The 18,005-nt window shown below is 40.0% G+C and overlaps 1 protein-coding gene across 1 annotated transcript; it reads right to left on the reverse strand.

The window, feature by feature from the left end:
- Positions 1 to 9,622: 9,622 nt before the first annotated feature.
- LOC134813763 (uncharacterized) lies at positions 9,623 to 13,038 on the reverse strand. The gene is made up of 4 exons (XM_063821643.1): positions 12,999 to 13,038; positions 12,438 to 12,557; positions 10,436 to 10,723; positions 9,623 to 9,697 (listed from the first exon to the last, which is right to left on the reverse strand). The coding sequence occupies exons 2-4, from the start codon at positions 12,465 to 12,467 to the stop codon at positions 9,623 to 9,625; spliced, it is 393 nt and encodes a 130-aa protein (XP_063677713.1). The 5' UTR covers positions 12,468 to 12,557; positions 12,999 to 13,038.
- Between the last annotated feature and the right edge of the window lie 4,967 nt (positions 13,039 to 18,005).

The following is an 18,005-nucleotide window of genomic DNA, read 5'->3' on the forward strand; positions in this document are numbered from 1 at the left end:
AGTCCAAAAGATTTGATCTGGAAAATGCAAAAAGCACAATTTTGGAGTTCACCTCGCATCTTACCTACTCCTAGTACTAGTAGCTTGCTAGTCTCTTACTAATTCGCTCGCCTTAAAATTATCAAATGACAGTAATTTAAATTCTAAGGTAGCAAGTTAGTTGACACTTAGATAATGTTGATTGTGCATGTTAGCTTAACATAATCATAAGGAAATAGTCTAGTGCGCCATCGACAGTGGGCCGCGCGTGCCGACTGTAGGATGATTTTTTAGCGCTAATTTCGGCCAGCACAAAATTCTTGAATAAAATGCATATTGAGTAACCTTCCCTCGATTCAATTGTAACAAAAATTGGTTAGCATACTGATAGACTTACAAGGAAACTGTCCGAAAAAGGCATATCCAATCATCAAACATTATATTACACGTACAGCTCAAAGCAACGTCGCTTTTGCCCCATTTTCATCGTGGCTACACCAACTCCGATATCCACCAAGTTTTTCGGACAGTTTTGAAAGTCTGATTGATTCGATTGGAAGGTCTTTACAAATTTTCAGAATGATCTCATTCCAGGAACCGAATTGAAGATATGACAAATAATAATCGGAATCCTTGCTACACGTTGTATACCTCTCGTGCACGCCGGCCGGCGCGATAAATTTTAAAAGGGGTTAAAGCGTGTGTCAAAATAATCTGACGATAATCAACGAATTTCGTCAAATTACGCGACAACTATACTTGCTGAAGCTCCAAAAGCCACGCATCATCAAATATGGCACCTAGTAGGCGGAACTAAATGATCAGATTGGTCCATGGCACAGTGGTTGATGATTTGTTGTAAGCACTAAGCTGTAAGTATAGACATACTCATAGTTGTGATGGAGACACTCATCTCATATAACAATGCATAACAATTTAACTCGATCCAAATAAAAAAAGCTTCGTTCACGTTCCTAGTCCTGACACAAGAGTCATGGATCGGGAAACAATTTATATTACAATAAATATAATAAGTATTCTGAAAAAACATACAATGAATATCAATAATTAGTATTACTGAAATTGAATCGCAGTCTCTTTCTTTTATTTATTTTTTATTAAAACATTAAAAGTTGTCTGAAATATTAAAATTTTAAATATCAAAAGTCTAATTATAGATTATAAATTTACAGATTCGTCCGAGTTTTTGAGTTTTTATTTTTTCTATCACATCCCGCGATAAAACACCGTGTTAAAATAGTGTTTTGTACCGTAGAACCATTCCAGTCCACAACAATTTTAGATGCTCATATTCACAGCAAACAGGAGAACGACGAGGAAAATTAAGCTAATTTTCAGGGCTGCTGCGTCAGAGTAGTTCTGGTTATCTTCCTGTTCGCTTTCATCTCTTCTGAAGGGGGAATTTAATTTAGTAAAAGATACCTTGTCATACGTTGTATGACCCGCCGCGCACGAGTGCGCGGCTCCCCCTGTATCGTAGAAACTCTACGTTTTGGAAAGATATCGGCATGATCTATTTTATAAATATATGGCTCTGACTAATTATTGCAAGATCACGAACAGACACAAATCTTATATTTATATTTAGGAACTATGTCTATAAGTGTAAACAAGTAATTACAACTATTCGATTATCCTAGTTCGCTTAACTGTTAACTCCCCTACTATACGTTAAACTGTTAATTTGTCCTTCAATTTCAAAAAATTAATTAAATGGGTAAAATAAAATCGAATGCAACCGACAAAATACTGGCACTGCAAAATTAATATTCATCATCCTGATGGACGATTCTTTATTTCTTCTATTCATAGAATGATATAATAAAGTTTTTAGGACACAGAAGAAAATAGGTATTAAATTAAAGTTAAACAAATCTTGGCTTATAACCGTCGAATCCCTGCTCTTTGACCAATGATGTTTTATGATTTTTAGATTGATCTAATTAGTAATCTACTACATTTCAGGATAAGGAATACTATACCGTTAACTTAAACTATAGGCAGCTATAGTTAACACTTAACAGATTCACAAAAATGTAAACTTGTATTTGTACTTGTAAGTGTAACATCATAGTGCATAACAACAATAAAGTTTATGTGTTGACTCAGTTACAGAATCGATGGGATTTCTCCTAAAATTGCTTGGAATTTGCCCTAATAAGATTCCAGTCAGGTCCGGTCCAGGAACCCCAGTCATTATTCTAATTTGATCATCCAATCCAGCCAACATTCGAATTTTTTGAGTAATTTTAACAAAGTGGCGTAATAGTGAAACTGATTCAATTATAGATCAAATGTTTCTTGTTACATTTTTCTAGTCCACATTTCTCGCATCTTGTTGTGGGCTTAGAGAGCCGTTTATTTGGGTTCTCTTTGCCCCACTACTTACCACTAGTAAGTGCAATTGCAAATGTCTCGTTTAGTCGCCGTACCTTCTTCCAGTTTTCAAGGGCATTTTTATGCCTGAAATGAGCGCTTAGCTCCCATCGCAGATGCTTAGATATCTTGTACTAAGTGCATCAGTCGCTACTCGCGAGAGTGTAAAAATGGGGTCTGACCTAATAACTCAACAACCTGAAGTCTGTAGACTTTAAAACCATCCTATTCCCCACTCAATGTGATGATTTTGACCATTTTTATGCCCAAGATGAGCGCTTAGCTCCCATCAGAAGCTGAAATATCTTGTGATAAGTACATTAATTGCGATTCGCGAGAGCGTAAAATTAGGTCTTGAACTATAATAACTCAACAACCTGAAGTCTGTAGGCTTTAAAACTATGCTCTATCTAGTATCTACCCTACTCAATGTGATGATTCTGACCATTTTTATGCCCAAGATGAGCGCTAAACTCAGAAGCTGAGATATCCTGAAATAGGTGTGATAATTGTTACTCGTGAGACTGCTAAAAGGCGCGGTCACATGCATAACTCATCAATCTTAAGTGTGAGGACTTTAAAACCATGTTTTACCCCCTTAAAGTTAAATGTGATGATTCTGACTATTTTCATACCCAAGTTGATCTTCTATCTGCAATCAGAAGTGGAGATATGTGGGTTTAGTGTTCGCGAAAGTGCCAAACAAGGGCGTGGTCAATTGCTCAAAACTGCCCCATATTCAAAAATTCTACCGAGCCAAATTTGTTTCTATCTAACTCTAAGGGGTCCCTTGAGCCGTTCCAGGTCTCAAATCTTGGGACGGAAGACTTTTTTTTTCAACACCTCGTTGACCCAATCAATGTCTGGAAGGCTGCAAATTTTCACTTGCCAAACTCACAAGATTCTTAAAGAGTTGTGCGATAAGGGTGGTAGTTAGTGTCCAATTAGCGCTGATGTTTATTGAATATTTATTGCCGAGTACAGCTGCCTTTGGGTAGTTCTTCTTAATCTATTACAATTGTAAATAAATGGGAAAAGCGAGCGACCGATTTCATTTTCGATATAATTTTGCATTTGCAGACGGTCAATCAAATTAAAATCATTTCCTTTTGTTTGGGGAAGAGAGACACTGGCAGCGGTCCACTCTACCCAATTGTGGGTTTTGGTCAAATATTATCTCTTTTTGATTAATGACAGGGTACTTTATAAAGTCGAAATATAAACTGATATCTTCATTAATAAGAATTTCGAATTTTTTCCTTTGAAAACAATTTCTTGTGTTTAGGTAAGCATATCGGTCGATTACTGACTGAACATGCCACATTATACTCATTCAAGTTGGCACTAAATTCATATTGGTACTTGTTTAAAACGTTGCTATTTTTTGTCTCCGTTATCTTTAATAGCTTATCAGCTCGGTATATTGATGCATACTGTGGCGGTTTGTGTACATATTGGAAATAGTACATATTATCGAGTACATTTGAAGAATAAGACGTGTACATTTGAAGAATAAGACGTGTCAACTGTCAATTTTTGTCAATATGGACACAGAGATTCAGATTAAATCTGCGATTGGGGGCCTGCTTCTCCGGGCAGAGTCTAATGTACTAGTTAAACGTGTCCTTACTGCATTTGACCCATTTGCTAAGCGTCGCGTAGTACCGTCAACTACAAACAACTGAATCAGTTCAATCTTGATATGCTGGAGCCATGTGCAGAGTTTCTCAGTATTAACCTTACAGACGTATATAAAAATAAACTGTACACCAAGGAGTCATTGGTATACCGCATCATGTTTGTTATCTCTTAGTTAGGGCAAGAATTGCTGTTTATGGGTCAATCTGTGAACAAATTCGTAACAAAGGTTTGTCTACAGGAATGTGTTGTTCATAGTCCCAGGAACCACCAAAAAAAAACCGTCCAGCTGAAACTTTTGGGCAAAAATTTTTATAGTCATTTTTCTCCAGGAACCCATACGCCCCACCCCTAATATTGGTTATTCGGCTCCCGAAGGTCTTGGGGTCTCCATAGGGGGTGCAAAATAACCGCAATGGCCACATTATGACAAGCGAATGATAGTTTCAGAACGATTGGAGCTTTATTTTTCGAAATAAATGGAATTTTTCGAAATTTTTCTCAATTTTATTGAAATTTCGAAAAAAATACACCAAATTATTTTTAACGCTTATTTCAAATCTATTTAAAAACTCATCTACAAATAACAAATACAGTTCATCTAAAATATGTATTCTCAGTAAATACCATGACAATTATTAATACACAGTTAATATTAATCAAAATTCGCTTGTTCTTCAGGTTCATCATGTCTAATGTTTGTGCAGTTCATACCATGGCATTGTCCACAAGCTGGCAAACAATTGAAGCCATATTTCCTACATGAACATCTGAAAGTCAAACAGGCCTGTTCCACAACGACAGAACAGTTACAACATATAAGGTTCAAAATAGACTCTGGAGCAATTATAGCTTTTGTTGCAACTGGTTCGTAAGTGCCACCAGGAGCCAATTTCCAGCCGTAGTCAAGGGGATTCAGACGGTCAGCGTTAAGCATGACCCAGTTATGGTACTGTAAGTAAGCTCTAAGGATGTGCTCCGTTGCTGAAGCTATTGTTGGAGGTAGCCTATTCGGATTGAGACTCTTTTTCGCTACCATCCTATTGTATGCTAGGAATCTCAAAGCAGAAAGAGTCTTTTTCTTGTCACCATAAATTTACTGCAAGAAACAGAGGCCTGCCTCAATAATCTTTTCTTTTGATTCTCTCACCGAAAGTAATGTTGCCAACTGACCTTGCTCATCAAAGGTGAGAGCTTTCTTAAGCACTTTAACCTTGCTAAAACCAAACAGTCCACTGACGCTATCACAACCTGAAATACTATGAATTAGAAGAAGTATCTCCTTTTCTTTATGATCTAGATGACTTGATATTTCTTTGATTGAATATGTACCCTTCTTCGTTGTTAGATAAATATCATTGCGATGGTCACTGTTTAAATGATGTACTAATAGACTTGAACTATATCGGTATCCTCTGCCTTGAATTCAACATCGCCAAGGAATGACATTTCCAATGTTTTCTTTGCAATTAAAGTATCAGCATCGTTACAAGCTCTGATCACTTCAATACCATTTACAGTAAAAATGCTTAAGATAAGGTCGCGGTCGATCAGTTCTTTTTTGTTATTGTTGTTGCTCAGAAATGTTGATATCTGGATATTATCCGGTTGGAAGAGACAAGGACTTGTCTCTTCCAACCGGATAATATCCAGATATCAGTATTTCAATCATGAGACTAATAAACAGCGAACTACTCCGTTATTTGATATCTCAGAAATGTTGTTTTGGTGACAGTACAAAAGGTGGATTTCTTTACAGCAATATTAGCACAGAACGCTTTTACTCTCCTCTTGTGATCGTGATCTTTAGTAGAAGGCTCATATCCATCAAAAATCACAGTAACTTCCCGATTTTTAGGGATAAGCTTCAAGTACTCCATTGCTACCTCACCATAATTGTCACACCCTTTAGATGAGCTTAGTTGGTGAATTAGCCAACCTCCATCAATGACTAGTGGGATCGTGAAGCTGCAAGATTTAAGTGTAGATTGGTTTATACCAAGAGCAGCCTTATTAGATTTCCTCATCATCTGATATTGATCAAATAAGCTCATCGGCACCACAGTTAACTCGTATGTTAGGCATTCCTTTATTGAAGTCTCTCTATCAGCAACCAAGACTAGACGGTTAAAACACTTCAACGGATCGACTGCAACGCTTTTATTATTCACTTTAACCTGCTTTCTTAGTTGTGTCAAGTTTTTTGCTTTACCTTTGATACTTATCTTATCTATGAATGTCAACCCATCTAGCTCATGTTGAAGGACAGCCCCAACGGCCAAACATTCCTCGGGATTCACCTCATCGTTCCCAGGCTGTGATATAAGACCAGTCGAAAAAGATATTAACTTAGTCTTATCTTCGGATTCTGTAAAGTCGACAGTAACTTTAAACCAAGTTAATAATTTTCCAAATACATCACAGTTTTTCTTGATTGATGACTTGGTAAGATCTGAGTGGATGGCAGCTTTAGTTGGTACCCCTCGCTTCGATGAATTAGCTAATGAATCTCCAAAAGACTGATTTATTAAAGCCATCTGATTCAGGGTGGCCATCCATAACTTGTAAGCGGACTCACGATTACGCATCCTTCCACTTGTTAATCCACCACTAGATTTAGCTGCCCTCATAAGACTCTGCTCTATGGAGAGGTCAGTCCACACCCCGGCCCACTCGTGGTCGTTGTAACAAACCGTGTGAAGCCCAGTTACTTTAAAGGTCTTTAAAAGCACCCCATACTTGACTTTAAAAATAGCATCCTGTTCCAAATACAGTCTTAAAGCTTTTGCATACTGTCCCCTCCCAGCTGCTGCGAAGTAGGGCAGCATCAAAGCTACTGCTGATAAATGCATATTGTAGTCGTGCAACCTCTCTGCTCTTATGAAGTTCTTTACTAGTGTTATCATGTTGTGGTAAGTAACCCATAGAGCTGCTGTTCTACTGTTGGAAAACAGGTTCTTTTGAAGCAGAGTTATTTTCTCTGATAGATCCTGAATAGATTTAGTCTTAAAGTTAACATCTAGATTTTCGTTCACACATTTGTTGATGTAACCTTCCAAGTCTACCAGTTCATCGTCGTAAACTTCTTCCTCTATAATGAAACAACAAAGAGCGGCGTCGATCAGAAAGTGGGCTCTCAACGCTTTATAGTAAGATCCTCCATCCGATATATGCGTGACGTCTCCAGGATACACGAGTTTGATGAGCTCCTCTAAACCAGAGTCTGCCATTATATAGCCTATGCAGCCAAGAAAACTCGTGAGAGTGTGGAAACCCCCAACCCTGACCACAATAGGCATCCCAGTTTCCAGTACTATTCGGGTGACCTTAATCCACAATGGCAAATCGAATGTGATTATCATCGGCTCACTGTAGGATAACTTAAGACATTCAACCAGAGTAGTATGTACCGTCGAATAGCTGTCTGGGGGTTGGTCAATAATCTGTTGTTTGTTAGTTAACCTTGATATTTGTTAATTGAAGTTATTTCCCGAGTAAGATTTGAAATAAGCGTGAAAAATAATTTGGTGTATTTTTTTCGAAATTTCAATAAAATTGAGAAAAATTTCGAAAAATTCCATTTATTTCGAAAAATAAAGCCCCAATCGTTCTGAAACTATCATTCGCCTGCCATAATGTGGCCATTGCGGTCATTTTGCACCCCCTATGGAGATCTCAAGACCTTCGGGAGCCGAATAACCAATATTAGGGGTGGGGCGTATGGGTTCCTGGAGAAAAATTACTATAAAAATTTTTGCCCAAAAGTTTCAGCTGGACGGTTTTTTTTGGTGGTTCCTGGGACTATGGACAACACATTCCAGTAGACAAACCTTTGTTACGAATTTGTTCACAGAAAAATCAACTCTTGCCCTAACTATCTTCACTTCTCTGTCTTCTTCCAACCTCCTGTGGTGACTGCAACGAATCGTATGTTGTTGAATGTGATGCTGAAGAGCCACCCTTATTCGTTTGCTACACATACATGCACATCTTTCTTTCTTTCTTTCTGTCGGACCGTCATCAACATTTTTTCTGAACGGGGTGTCTTCCTTCGCAGCCTTGGTTATCAGTGATGTCCCCCAAGGAATCGTTCTTGGACCCCTCCTTTTTATACTCTTCATAAATGACATGAAGCTTTGTGTGACTGGTTCAATTATAAGATTCTTTGCTGATGACACTCGTATACTGAAGCACATATATACAGAACATGATGTTATCGTTCTTCAGCAAGATCTCAACCATATCATTAAGCTTGGGCCAAACGTAATAACATGGTTTCACATGAGGATAAGTTTGAGCTCCTAGTTCACCGGGGGAGTCCTAATGAGAGTCTGTATGAGCTGCCTTTTGTATGTCAAACACAAACATACAAGGTGTATAAGGCGGTAATATGCTTTACACAGGAGGAGCAAAGTGCAAAGAAACTGCCACAAACTGCTACAAACTGCTACTAACTGCTACAAACTGGCACTAACTGCCACAAACTGCTACTAACTGCTACAAACTGGCACTAACTGCCACAAACTGCTATTAATTGCTACAAATTTTTATAAGAAAGTGTAAATCTAAAAACAAAATATAAGATAAACTTTTTATGCTAACGGTTTATTACATAACTGACAATGATTCAAAATTCTAAAAATAAAGAAAGCGTTTAACGTTTAATTCAGTTTCTTATTTCAATCACGGCATTCGAAATGATGTTGCAATAAGCCTCATTAAAATATAAAGGAGTTCCTTCTTGAAAAAATAACTCCAAGGTTTTAAAGATTCTGGCCAGTTGGTAGATCACCGACCGGCTATAAGCCGGCTACTAACCGGCTATAAGCCGGCTTATAGCCGGCTACAATTTTTATAGCCGGCTATAAGCCGGCTTATAGCCGGTTAGTAGCCGCTTACATTTGTTGTTGAGCGACGGCTATTAGCCGGTTATAAGCCTGCTATTAGCCGTTTTGGTATTAAAAGTGGCTATAAGCCGGTTATAAGATATTAACTCAACTACATCGTACTGAACGATAATCAGGAGCCGGCTATAAGAAATTCAGTGAAAACGTCTATTAGCCGGTTATAAGCCGGCTATTAGCCGTTTAGGTATCGAAAGTGGTTATAAGCCGGCTATAAGCCGGCTATAAGCCGGTTATAAGATATTAACTCAGTTCAGTACGATGAAGTTAAGTTAATATCTTATAGCCGGCTTATAGCCGGCTTATAACCACTTTCGATACCTAAACGGCTAATAGCCGGCTTATAACCGGCTAATAGCCGTTTTCGCTGAATTTCTTATAGCCAGCTCCTGACTATCGTTCAGTACGATGAAGTTGAGTTAATATCTTATAACCGGCTTATAGCCGGCTTATAACCACTTTCTATACCTAAACGGCTAATAGCCGGCTTATAACCGGCTAATAGCCGTTTTCACTGAATTTCTTATAGCCGATACCTAAACGGCTAATAGCCGGCTTATAACCGGCTAATAGCCGTCGCTCAACAACAAATGTAAGCGGCTACTAACCGGCTATAAGCCGGCTTATAGCCGGCTATAAAAATTGTAGCCGGCTATAAGCCGGTTTATAGCCGGCTTATAACCGGCTTATAGCCGGTCGGTGATCTACCAATTTCCCAAGATTCTTTGCTCAGTCAGAGCTAGTCGCATGTTTTCCGTGATTTCGATCGAGTTGAGATTCTGAAAGACATAGGAATTGGCTACTTTGTCAATTTTAATTAAGTAAATATATTGATTACATAATTTTTAACCTTCAAGGCTAAAAGAAAAATGGTCAATGGAATCGGTCAATAACATCTATACAATATTTTAAACTTGACGAAATTTCCCCGGCAACGGGGACATAGAAGAAAAAACACCGAAAATCGACCTCAAAATGACCCTCTGGTGAAGCCAAACCCAGCTCGCAAATGGAGTTGAAACCTCGCCATTTTTAGCAGGGTTGTAGAAAAAGGATAGGAATAGGCTATAGCATTCTTAGAATTTTGATTTAGGCTTTAGATTTTTTATAATTAACGTCGGAAGTGAGGTTAAATAATCGTTAGAATAATGGCGTTATTTTAGCAAAGGTTTACTGCGCTGTTGCGTAGCAACGATAAAAATGCACGTGCACGAGCAAGAACATCTTAACTACGCGCGTTGTTATGCTGTATGCAACGTCATAACTTCAAAACTAGCTCACATTTACGCTCACGCTATGTAATGACTTATATTCATAACTTTGGTTGTGATTGGTATTTTTTGATGCGGTAAAAAGTATCGTTTTGGGAATCCGAATACTAACAACGCTGTCGTCATTGTTAAATAAATTCCATTATGTCTACTGTATAACAGAGCTGTATGATGAAGAGAAATTAAAACATAACTGATTTTTAAAATTTCCTCGAACAAAGCTTTCGACTAGCGGGTTTCTAGTACCTTATAAACGAAGGACGGCCATAAGAAGAGGAACTGCGGCGATAGACATGCTAAGTGCACTACTGTCATCATCAGCAGCATCATCTCCTGCAGCAGCATAATCTCCTGCAGCAGCATCATCTCCTGCAGCAGCATCATCTCCTGCAGCAGCATCATCTCCTGCAGCAGCATCATCTCCTGCAGCAGCATCATCTCCTGCAGCAGCATCATCTCCTGCAGCAGCATCATCTCCTGCAGCAGCATCATCTCCTGCAGCAGCATCATCTCCTGCAGCAGCATCTTCAGAGCCTGAAATCATGTCATCATGTCAGTTCTATGGCATGAGGCATCCCGGGCTAGAAAAGTTGCAGCCTGGGTGCTCAGTGCGTTCAAGTGCAGAAATAGAATCACAATGTTGACACTTAACAAGTCACTTGTCCGAAGTCATTTAGAGTACTGCTGCCGTCTGTGGAATACCAGTAAAATCTCATTCTCAGACATCCAACAGATAGTACAGCGTACTTTCACCTCAAGAATTTGGGGTGTTCAACATCTTAAGTAGAAGTGAAGAGATACCAAACATGATGCGGTATACCAATGACTCCTTGGTGTACAGTTTATTTTTATATACGTCTGCAAGGTTAATACTGAGAAACTCTGCACATGGCTCCAGCATATCAAGATTGAACTGATTCAGTTGGTTGTAGTTGACGGTACTACGCTTAGCAAATGGGTCAAATGCAGTAAGGACACGTTTAACTAGTACATTAGACTCTGCCCGGAGAAGCAGGCCCCCAATCGCAGATTTAATCTGAATCTCTGTGTCCATATTGACAAAAATTGACAGTTGACACGTCTTATTCTTCAAATGTACACGTCTTATTCTTCAAATGTACTCGATAATATGTACTATTTCCAATATGTACACAAACCGCCACAGTATGCATCAATATACCGAGCTGATAAGCTATTAAAGATAACGGAGACAAAAAATAGCAACGTTTTAAACAAGTACCAATATGAATTTAGTGCCAACTTGAATGAGTATAATGTGGCATGTTCAGTCGGTAATCGACCGATAGGCTTACCTAAACACAAGAAATTGTTTTCAAAGGAAAAAATTCGAAATTCTTATTAATGAAGATATCAGTTTATATTTCGACTTTATAAAGTACCCTGTCATTATTCAAAAAGAGATAATATTTGACCAAAACCCACAATGGGTTGAGTGGACCGCTGCCAGTGTCTCTCTTCCCCAAACAAAAGGAAATGATATTAATTTGATTGACCGTCTGCAAATGCAAAATTATATCGAAAATGAAATCGGTCGCTCGCTTTTCCCATTTATTTACAATTGTAATAGATTAAGAAGAACTACCCAAAGGCAGCTGTACTCGGCAATAAATATTCAATAAACATCAGCGCTAATTGGACACTAACTACCACCCTTATCGCACAACTCTTTAAGAATCTTGTGAGTTTGGCAAGTGAAAATTTGCAGCCTTCCAGACATTGATTGGGTCAACGAGGTGTTGAAAAAAAAAGTCTTCCGTCCCAAGATTTGAGACCTGGAACGGCTCAAGGGACCCCTTAGATAGAAACAAATTTGGCTCGGTAGAATTTTTGAATATGGGGCAGTTTTGAGAAATTGACCACTCCCTTGTTTGGCACTTTCGCGAACACTAAACCCACATATCTCCTTATCTCCACTTCTGATTGCAGAAAGGAGATCAACTTGGGTATGAAAATAGTCAGAATCATCACATTTAACTTTAAGAGGGTAGAACATGGTTGCCTGAAATCTTTTACTTTAATTTGCTGTGATTGTTGGAAACTGAAGCTTCGTGATAAACGCCCGCTTGTGGATATAATACTATAATACATATCAGACTCGCCTCGAGGGCGGAATTTCGTATAGCACTCGGGCCCAACGGGCCCTCCGGGCTATTATGCTGCAGGCGCCCTCGAGGACATATAATATATCGCACACGCGATAAATAAGTTAAGTTTATAGATACTCAACCTGAGCAGTTTGTTTCGTCTGATCCATCATTACAATCTACTCCTCCATCACATAAATAGCCAGCGTCGATACATTGCTCACCGTCCGAGCACTTTACATATCCTTCTCCGCACTCTCTCTCTGGAGAGTAGTTGATTATTTTTGATTATTGGATGCTATATTATATATCATAATTACAGAATAATATACTTTTGTGAACTATGAGGGCTTCTATTTTGGTCAGGAAGTCAACACCCCTATCAGTCGGTATGATGGGAATACTAATAGTGAAAAGTTAAATGTAGCAAGAGAGATCAGTCAGCACTCTCACTCCACATCTATGAAAGGAATTTTGAATATTTTGATCAGTAACTGGAATACGTCCGATTTGGTGTAGCTAAGCAGGCGTATAACTTACGTCAACTAAATAAAGAATAATATTATTTGACTATTATCCAGATAATTGAAATTTTTTTAAAAGGTACTGTCTACGTCCCAAAATCTGACGGAGACTTTAGTCCGTTATCATTAGGTTACATATGTTTTAAATTGGTAAATAAGTTAAGTTTATAGATACTCAACCTGAGCAGTTTATTTCGTCTGACCCATCATCACAATCACGATATTGTTCACATACAGTATAAGCGCGGATACATTGCTCACCGTCCGAGCACAACGAAAATCCTTCTTCACACTCTTTCTCTGGAGCAGGGGTAATTACGTCAACTAAATAAAGTATAATACAGGGGGGGGGGGGGCAAAAGTCAGTACCCAAACGTTGGATTTTATACCACCGCCGTGTTTTATATTTGAGAGTTGTTGCTTTGCAGATGGCATACTGTACCTACTTGTTCGAGGATTCCGTCACCAAAATTTGAAAAAAAATCTCCCTCTCCCTCTCCCTCTCCCTCTCCCTCTCCCTCTCCCTCTCCCTCTCCCTCTCCCTCTCCCTCCCTAATGAATAGATCATCTCCAATTTCTCCTTTTCGCCAATATCTATAAAATTGTGTTAACTTTAGAAAAATATAAAAGAATAAACATGGTTTCAATTATATTAAGTACTCCCTCTCCCTCTCCCTCTCCCTCTCCCTCTCCCTCTCCCTCTCCCTCTCCCTCTCCCTCTCCTCTCCCTCTCCCTCTCCCTCTCCCTCTCCCTCTCCCTCTCCCTCTCCCTCTCCCTCTCTCTCTCCCTCTCCCTCTCCTCTCCCTCTCCCTCTCCCTCTCCCTCTCCCTCTCCCTCTCCCTCTCCCTCTCCCTCTCCCTCTCCCTCTCCCTCTCCCTCTCCCTCTCCCTCTCCCTCTCCCTCTCCCTCTCCCTCTCCCTCTCCCTCTCCCTCTCCCTCTCCCTCTCCCTCTCCCTCTCCCTCTCCCTCTCCCTCTCCCTCTCCCTCTCCCTCTCCCTCTCCCTCTCCCTCTCCCTCTCCCTCTCCCTCTCCCTCTCCCTCTCCCTCTCCCTCTCCCTCTCCCTCTCCCTCTCCCTCTCCCTCTCCCTCTCCCTCTCCCTCTCCCTCTCCCTCTCCCTCTCCCTCTCCCTCTCCCTCTCCCTCTCCCTCTCCCTCTCCCTCTCCCTCTCCCTCTCCCTCTCCCTCTCCCTCTCCCTCTCCCTCTCCCTCTCCCTCTCCCTCTCCCTCTCCCTCTCCCTCTCCCTCTCCCTCTCCCTCTCCCTCTCCCTCTCCCTCTCCCTCTCCCTCTCCCTCTCCCTCTCCCTCTCCCTCTCCCTCTCCCTCTCCCTCTCCCTCTCCCTCTCCCTCTCCCTCTCCCTCTCCCTCTCCCTCTCCCTCTCCCTCTCCCTCTCCCTCTCCCTCTCCCTCTCCCTCTCCCTCTCCCTCTCCCTCTCCCTCTCCCTCTCCCTCTCCCTCTCCCTCTCCCTCTCCCTCTCCCTCTCCCTCTCCCTCTCCCTCTCCCTCTCCCTCTCCCTCTCCCTCTCCCTCTCCCTCTCCCTCTCCCTCTCCCTCTCCCTCTCCCTCTCCCTCTCCCTCTCCCTCTCCCTCTCCCTCTCCCTCTCCCTCTCCCTCTCCCTCTCCCTCTCCCTCTCCCTCTCCCTCTCCCTCTCCCTCTCCCTCTCCCTCTCCCTCTCCCTCTCCCTCTCCCTCTCCCTCTCCCTCTCCCTCTCCCTCTCCCTCTCCCTCTCCCTCTCCCTCTCCCTCTCCCTCTCCCTCTCCCTCTCCCTCTCCCTCTCCCTCTCCCTCTCCCTCTCCCTCTCCCTCTCCCTCTCCCTGGTTCCGGTGTCTTGGAATGTTGAAGAAGTTGAATAGATGGTAGATCCCCGACATCTTAATTCAATTGACACGTTCGAACAGAACAAATTTTGATTTGTGTCATGTAATTACGGGAAACTGCTCGTCCAAAAGTTTGCAAGCGCAAACTTGCAAGGATAAGCCTAGCCGACAGAAGAAGCAGAAGGGTGTTTTATCTTAGTTGGAAATGGAAGCATGTAGAAGAAAATAAATTGTAATCCTAATAGTGCATGTCCTATCGACATCGTCACGTTCACATAACGAGAACTAATTTTAAAGAGGGGGGGGGGGGGGGGGGGGGGGGGGGGGGGGGGGGGCAATGGGTATTTTTTTTGGCGGGGTCCCAGACACCAACCGCCAAACAGTGCCCGCGGGCAGCCACGCCCATATTTGGTCCAAATTAGGCCCAATTTGATATCGATGATTTGATATCGATGATAATTTTCGAAAATTATCGCGATAATCAATCAATTTTTCTTAGGGGAAAATAGCCTAAATTTATCATATTTTTCTAATCTGTTTCTTTGTTTGTCATGTTTAACCCGACTGCTAGCATAATTTTCAGTGTGATGGTATGCTGACGTGCTATGTAGTGTGTAGTGTTTATGAATTCACGACAGTGAAAATTGTAATGTCGTGTTATATTAATAAAACAAATATTTAATAAAACAAATATTTATTTTTACGGCACAATCAAACAATATCAATAATAAATAAATCAGGGGAGGTTTGAAGAGGTTTGAAGTGCCGAAGGCCACTGCTTATCTTTAGGATTTGAGAGTGACCTGTGCTTGAAACCCCCTCAACCATCCACTACGTCAATAAACTTATTATACAAATATAGAAAAATATAATTATCTAAAATTGCTTATTGGTCTAGTTTGGTGACATAGGAGAGCCCAGTTGAGTTTTAGTTTAGGTTTAGGTTTTAAATCATAGTTTAAAAGGTTAGCCATGTTTCATGGTAGAGAGAGATATCATGTGTGCAGAGCCGTACCGGATGTAGAATTTGAGATATAATATAGATCACAGTGCTGGCAAGCACGACCGGTGCATTTATTGTGGGTATACTATGTACCCCCTTTACTATTATACCCCCTTTACTATTATACCCCCTTTACTATTATACCCCCTTTGGTACACGTTACAAGCCTCTTTCGTGCACGCGAAGCGTGCATTCCGGCCGGAGGCGGCGGCCGAAGGCCGTCGCCTCCGGCAGGAGTTTTTCAGGCATTAAGACTCATCGGAAGTCGTTCAGCAGATTTATTTTTAGTTCAAAACATTCTAATTTGATGTCAAAGATGACAGGAATAAAAAATAGTTGTGTTGAGATTTTTAAGAAATTTGCATAAAATACTCGCCAGCACTGTTATACGAAATTCGGTAAAAAACCCAAAATCGCCATATTCAGGTGCCTTAAAAATCATGTTAAAATCGAGTTAGAGATCTGAAATTTTTCAGGGCGTCTAGACGTTGACCAAATCGACTGCAAAAAAAGTTTCAGGTTTCAGGAACATCGGGAAGTGGGTTTTCTAGAACTCCTGTTTTACGACAGATTGTCGTGATATCTATCTATATATATACATATATAAATAGTTGTTGTTTGGTTTCCCAAAGAGAGTGCTCGACTGCAGTTAAGCAGGAGCATTATAATTCGAACAATTGAAACAAATCAAATTGGCGGGCAAACGATCCGTTTCATGATATGTATAAAAACAATACCGATCATCAGTGCACTGATGATTGGTATTGTTTTTATACATATCATGAAACGGATCGTTTGCCCGCCAATTTGATTTGTTTCAATTGTTCGAATTATATACATACTAGAAAACCCGTGGTCACAGGGAGGAAGCTTATAGTATTTTTTGTTAGTAGGCTTAAATCGCGTCAAAAAATATCCTACACAACCGAAGATACAGCCAATTAAAATGTTGCTCGCACTAAACACAACGTAATATCAACAAAAACGATAAAAAATGCCGTTTTAACAATCTTTGCACGTGCACGCGCGTGTAACAACCTTCGTTACCATGGTTACTACGCAAGTTCATATTTTTCGTTTTTTTTTGCACGTGGGCGGTCGTACAAACGTACATACAGAAATAATTCTCTGAATTATAGTAGAGACTAGAAAACCCGTGGTCACAGGGAGGACGCTAATATTATTTTTTGTTAGTAAGTTTAAATCACGTAAAAAATATCCTACACAACTGAAGATACAGCCGATTAAAATGTTGCTCGCACTAAACACAACGTAATATCAACAAAACCGATAAAAAATGACGTTAAAACAATCATTGCACGTGCACGTGCGTGTAGCAATCCTTGTTACCATGGTTACTACGTAACTTCCTATTTCTCGTCTGATTTGCACGTGGGCGGTCGTACAGACAGCAGAAATAATTTTTTGAATTATAGTAGAGATATATATATATTCAGGGATAGACGCTTTGCCAGTCAATTGTAGCCTGTATTTAATTGTCCATAGATTCAAAAGTATAAAAGATACAGCCATTTCCGACCACAGGTCTTGAAAATAATTGTTTACACTTTAGTTTACATTGTATAAACAAATTATTTGACGTCATGAACACCCCTTGATGACGTCATCAAGTTAACCGTTTTTAAAACTTGATTTTTGACAAATTAATAACTTTTAAAAATGATTTTACACCATTAAAAAGTAATTGTATTCAAAATCTGAGGAAATTTTTATCTTAGATAATTGTTCAAGCATTCTGAAAATCTACCGAAAAGTTTTTCTAGCTTGCTCCTTCATAAAGATATTCGTCATTGAAGTTTGTGCTTTTTTGAAGAATTATTTTATAAAAACGTCAATTTTGCGATTTAGTATTCTCTGGTGTTGGGCCATGCCTTGGGTTGTGGAGCTCAGTTCTGCTTCCTATAGGTATAAATTGTGCATTAGGCTAGTTTTAAAGTTAAAAATCGAAAAGTTGCACACGTGGGGACACGCCCAACTTGAATGAGTATTAAGTGGCATATTCAGTCAGTGATCGACCGATATGCTTACCTAAACACAAGGAAATGTTTTTAAAGGAAAAATTTCGAAATTGTTGAAACTTCCTCCTTATTAATGAAGATATCAGTTTATATTTCGACTTTATAAAGTACCCTGACATTATAATCAAAAAGAGATGATATTTGACCAAAACCCATAATCATGGGTAGAGTGGACCGCTGCCAGTGTCTCTCTTTCCCAAACAAAAAGAAATGATATTAATTTGATTGACCGTTCTCAAATGCAAAATGATACCGAGAATGAAATCGGTCGCTCGCTTTTCCCATTCATTTACAATTGTAATAGATTAAGAAGAACTACCCAAAGGCAG

This window comes from Bolinopsis microptera, chromosome 4 (assembly GCF_026151205.1).
Source record: "Bolinopsis microptera isolate Bmic1 chromosome 4, MBARI_Bmic_1.0, whole genome shotgun sequence".
NCBI lineage: Eukaryota > Metazoa > Ctenophora > Tentaculata > Lobata > Bolinopsidae > Bolinopsis > Bolinopsis microptera.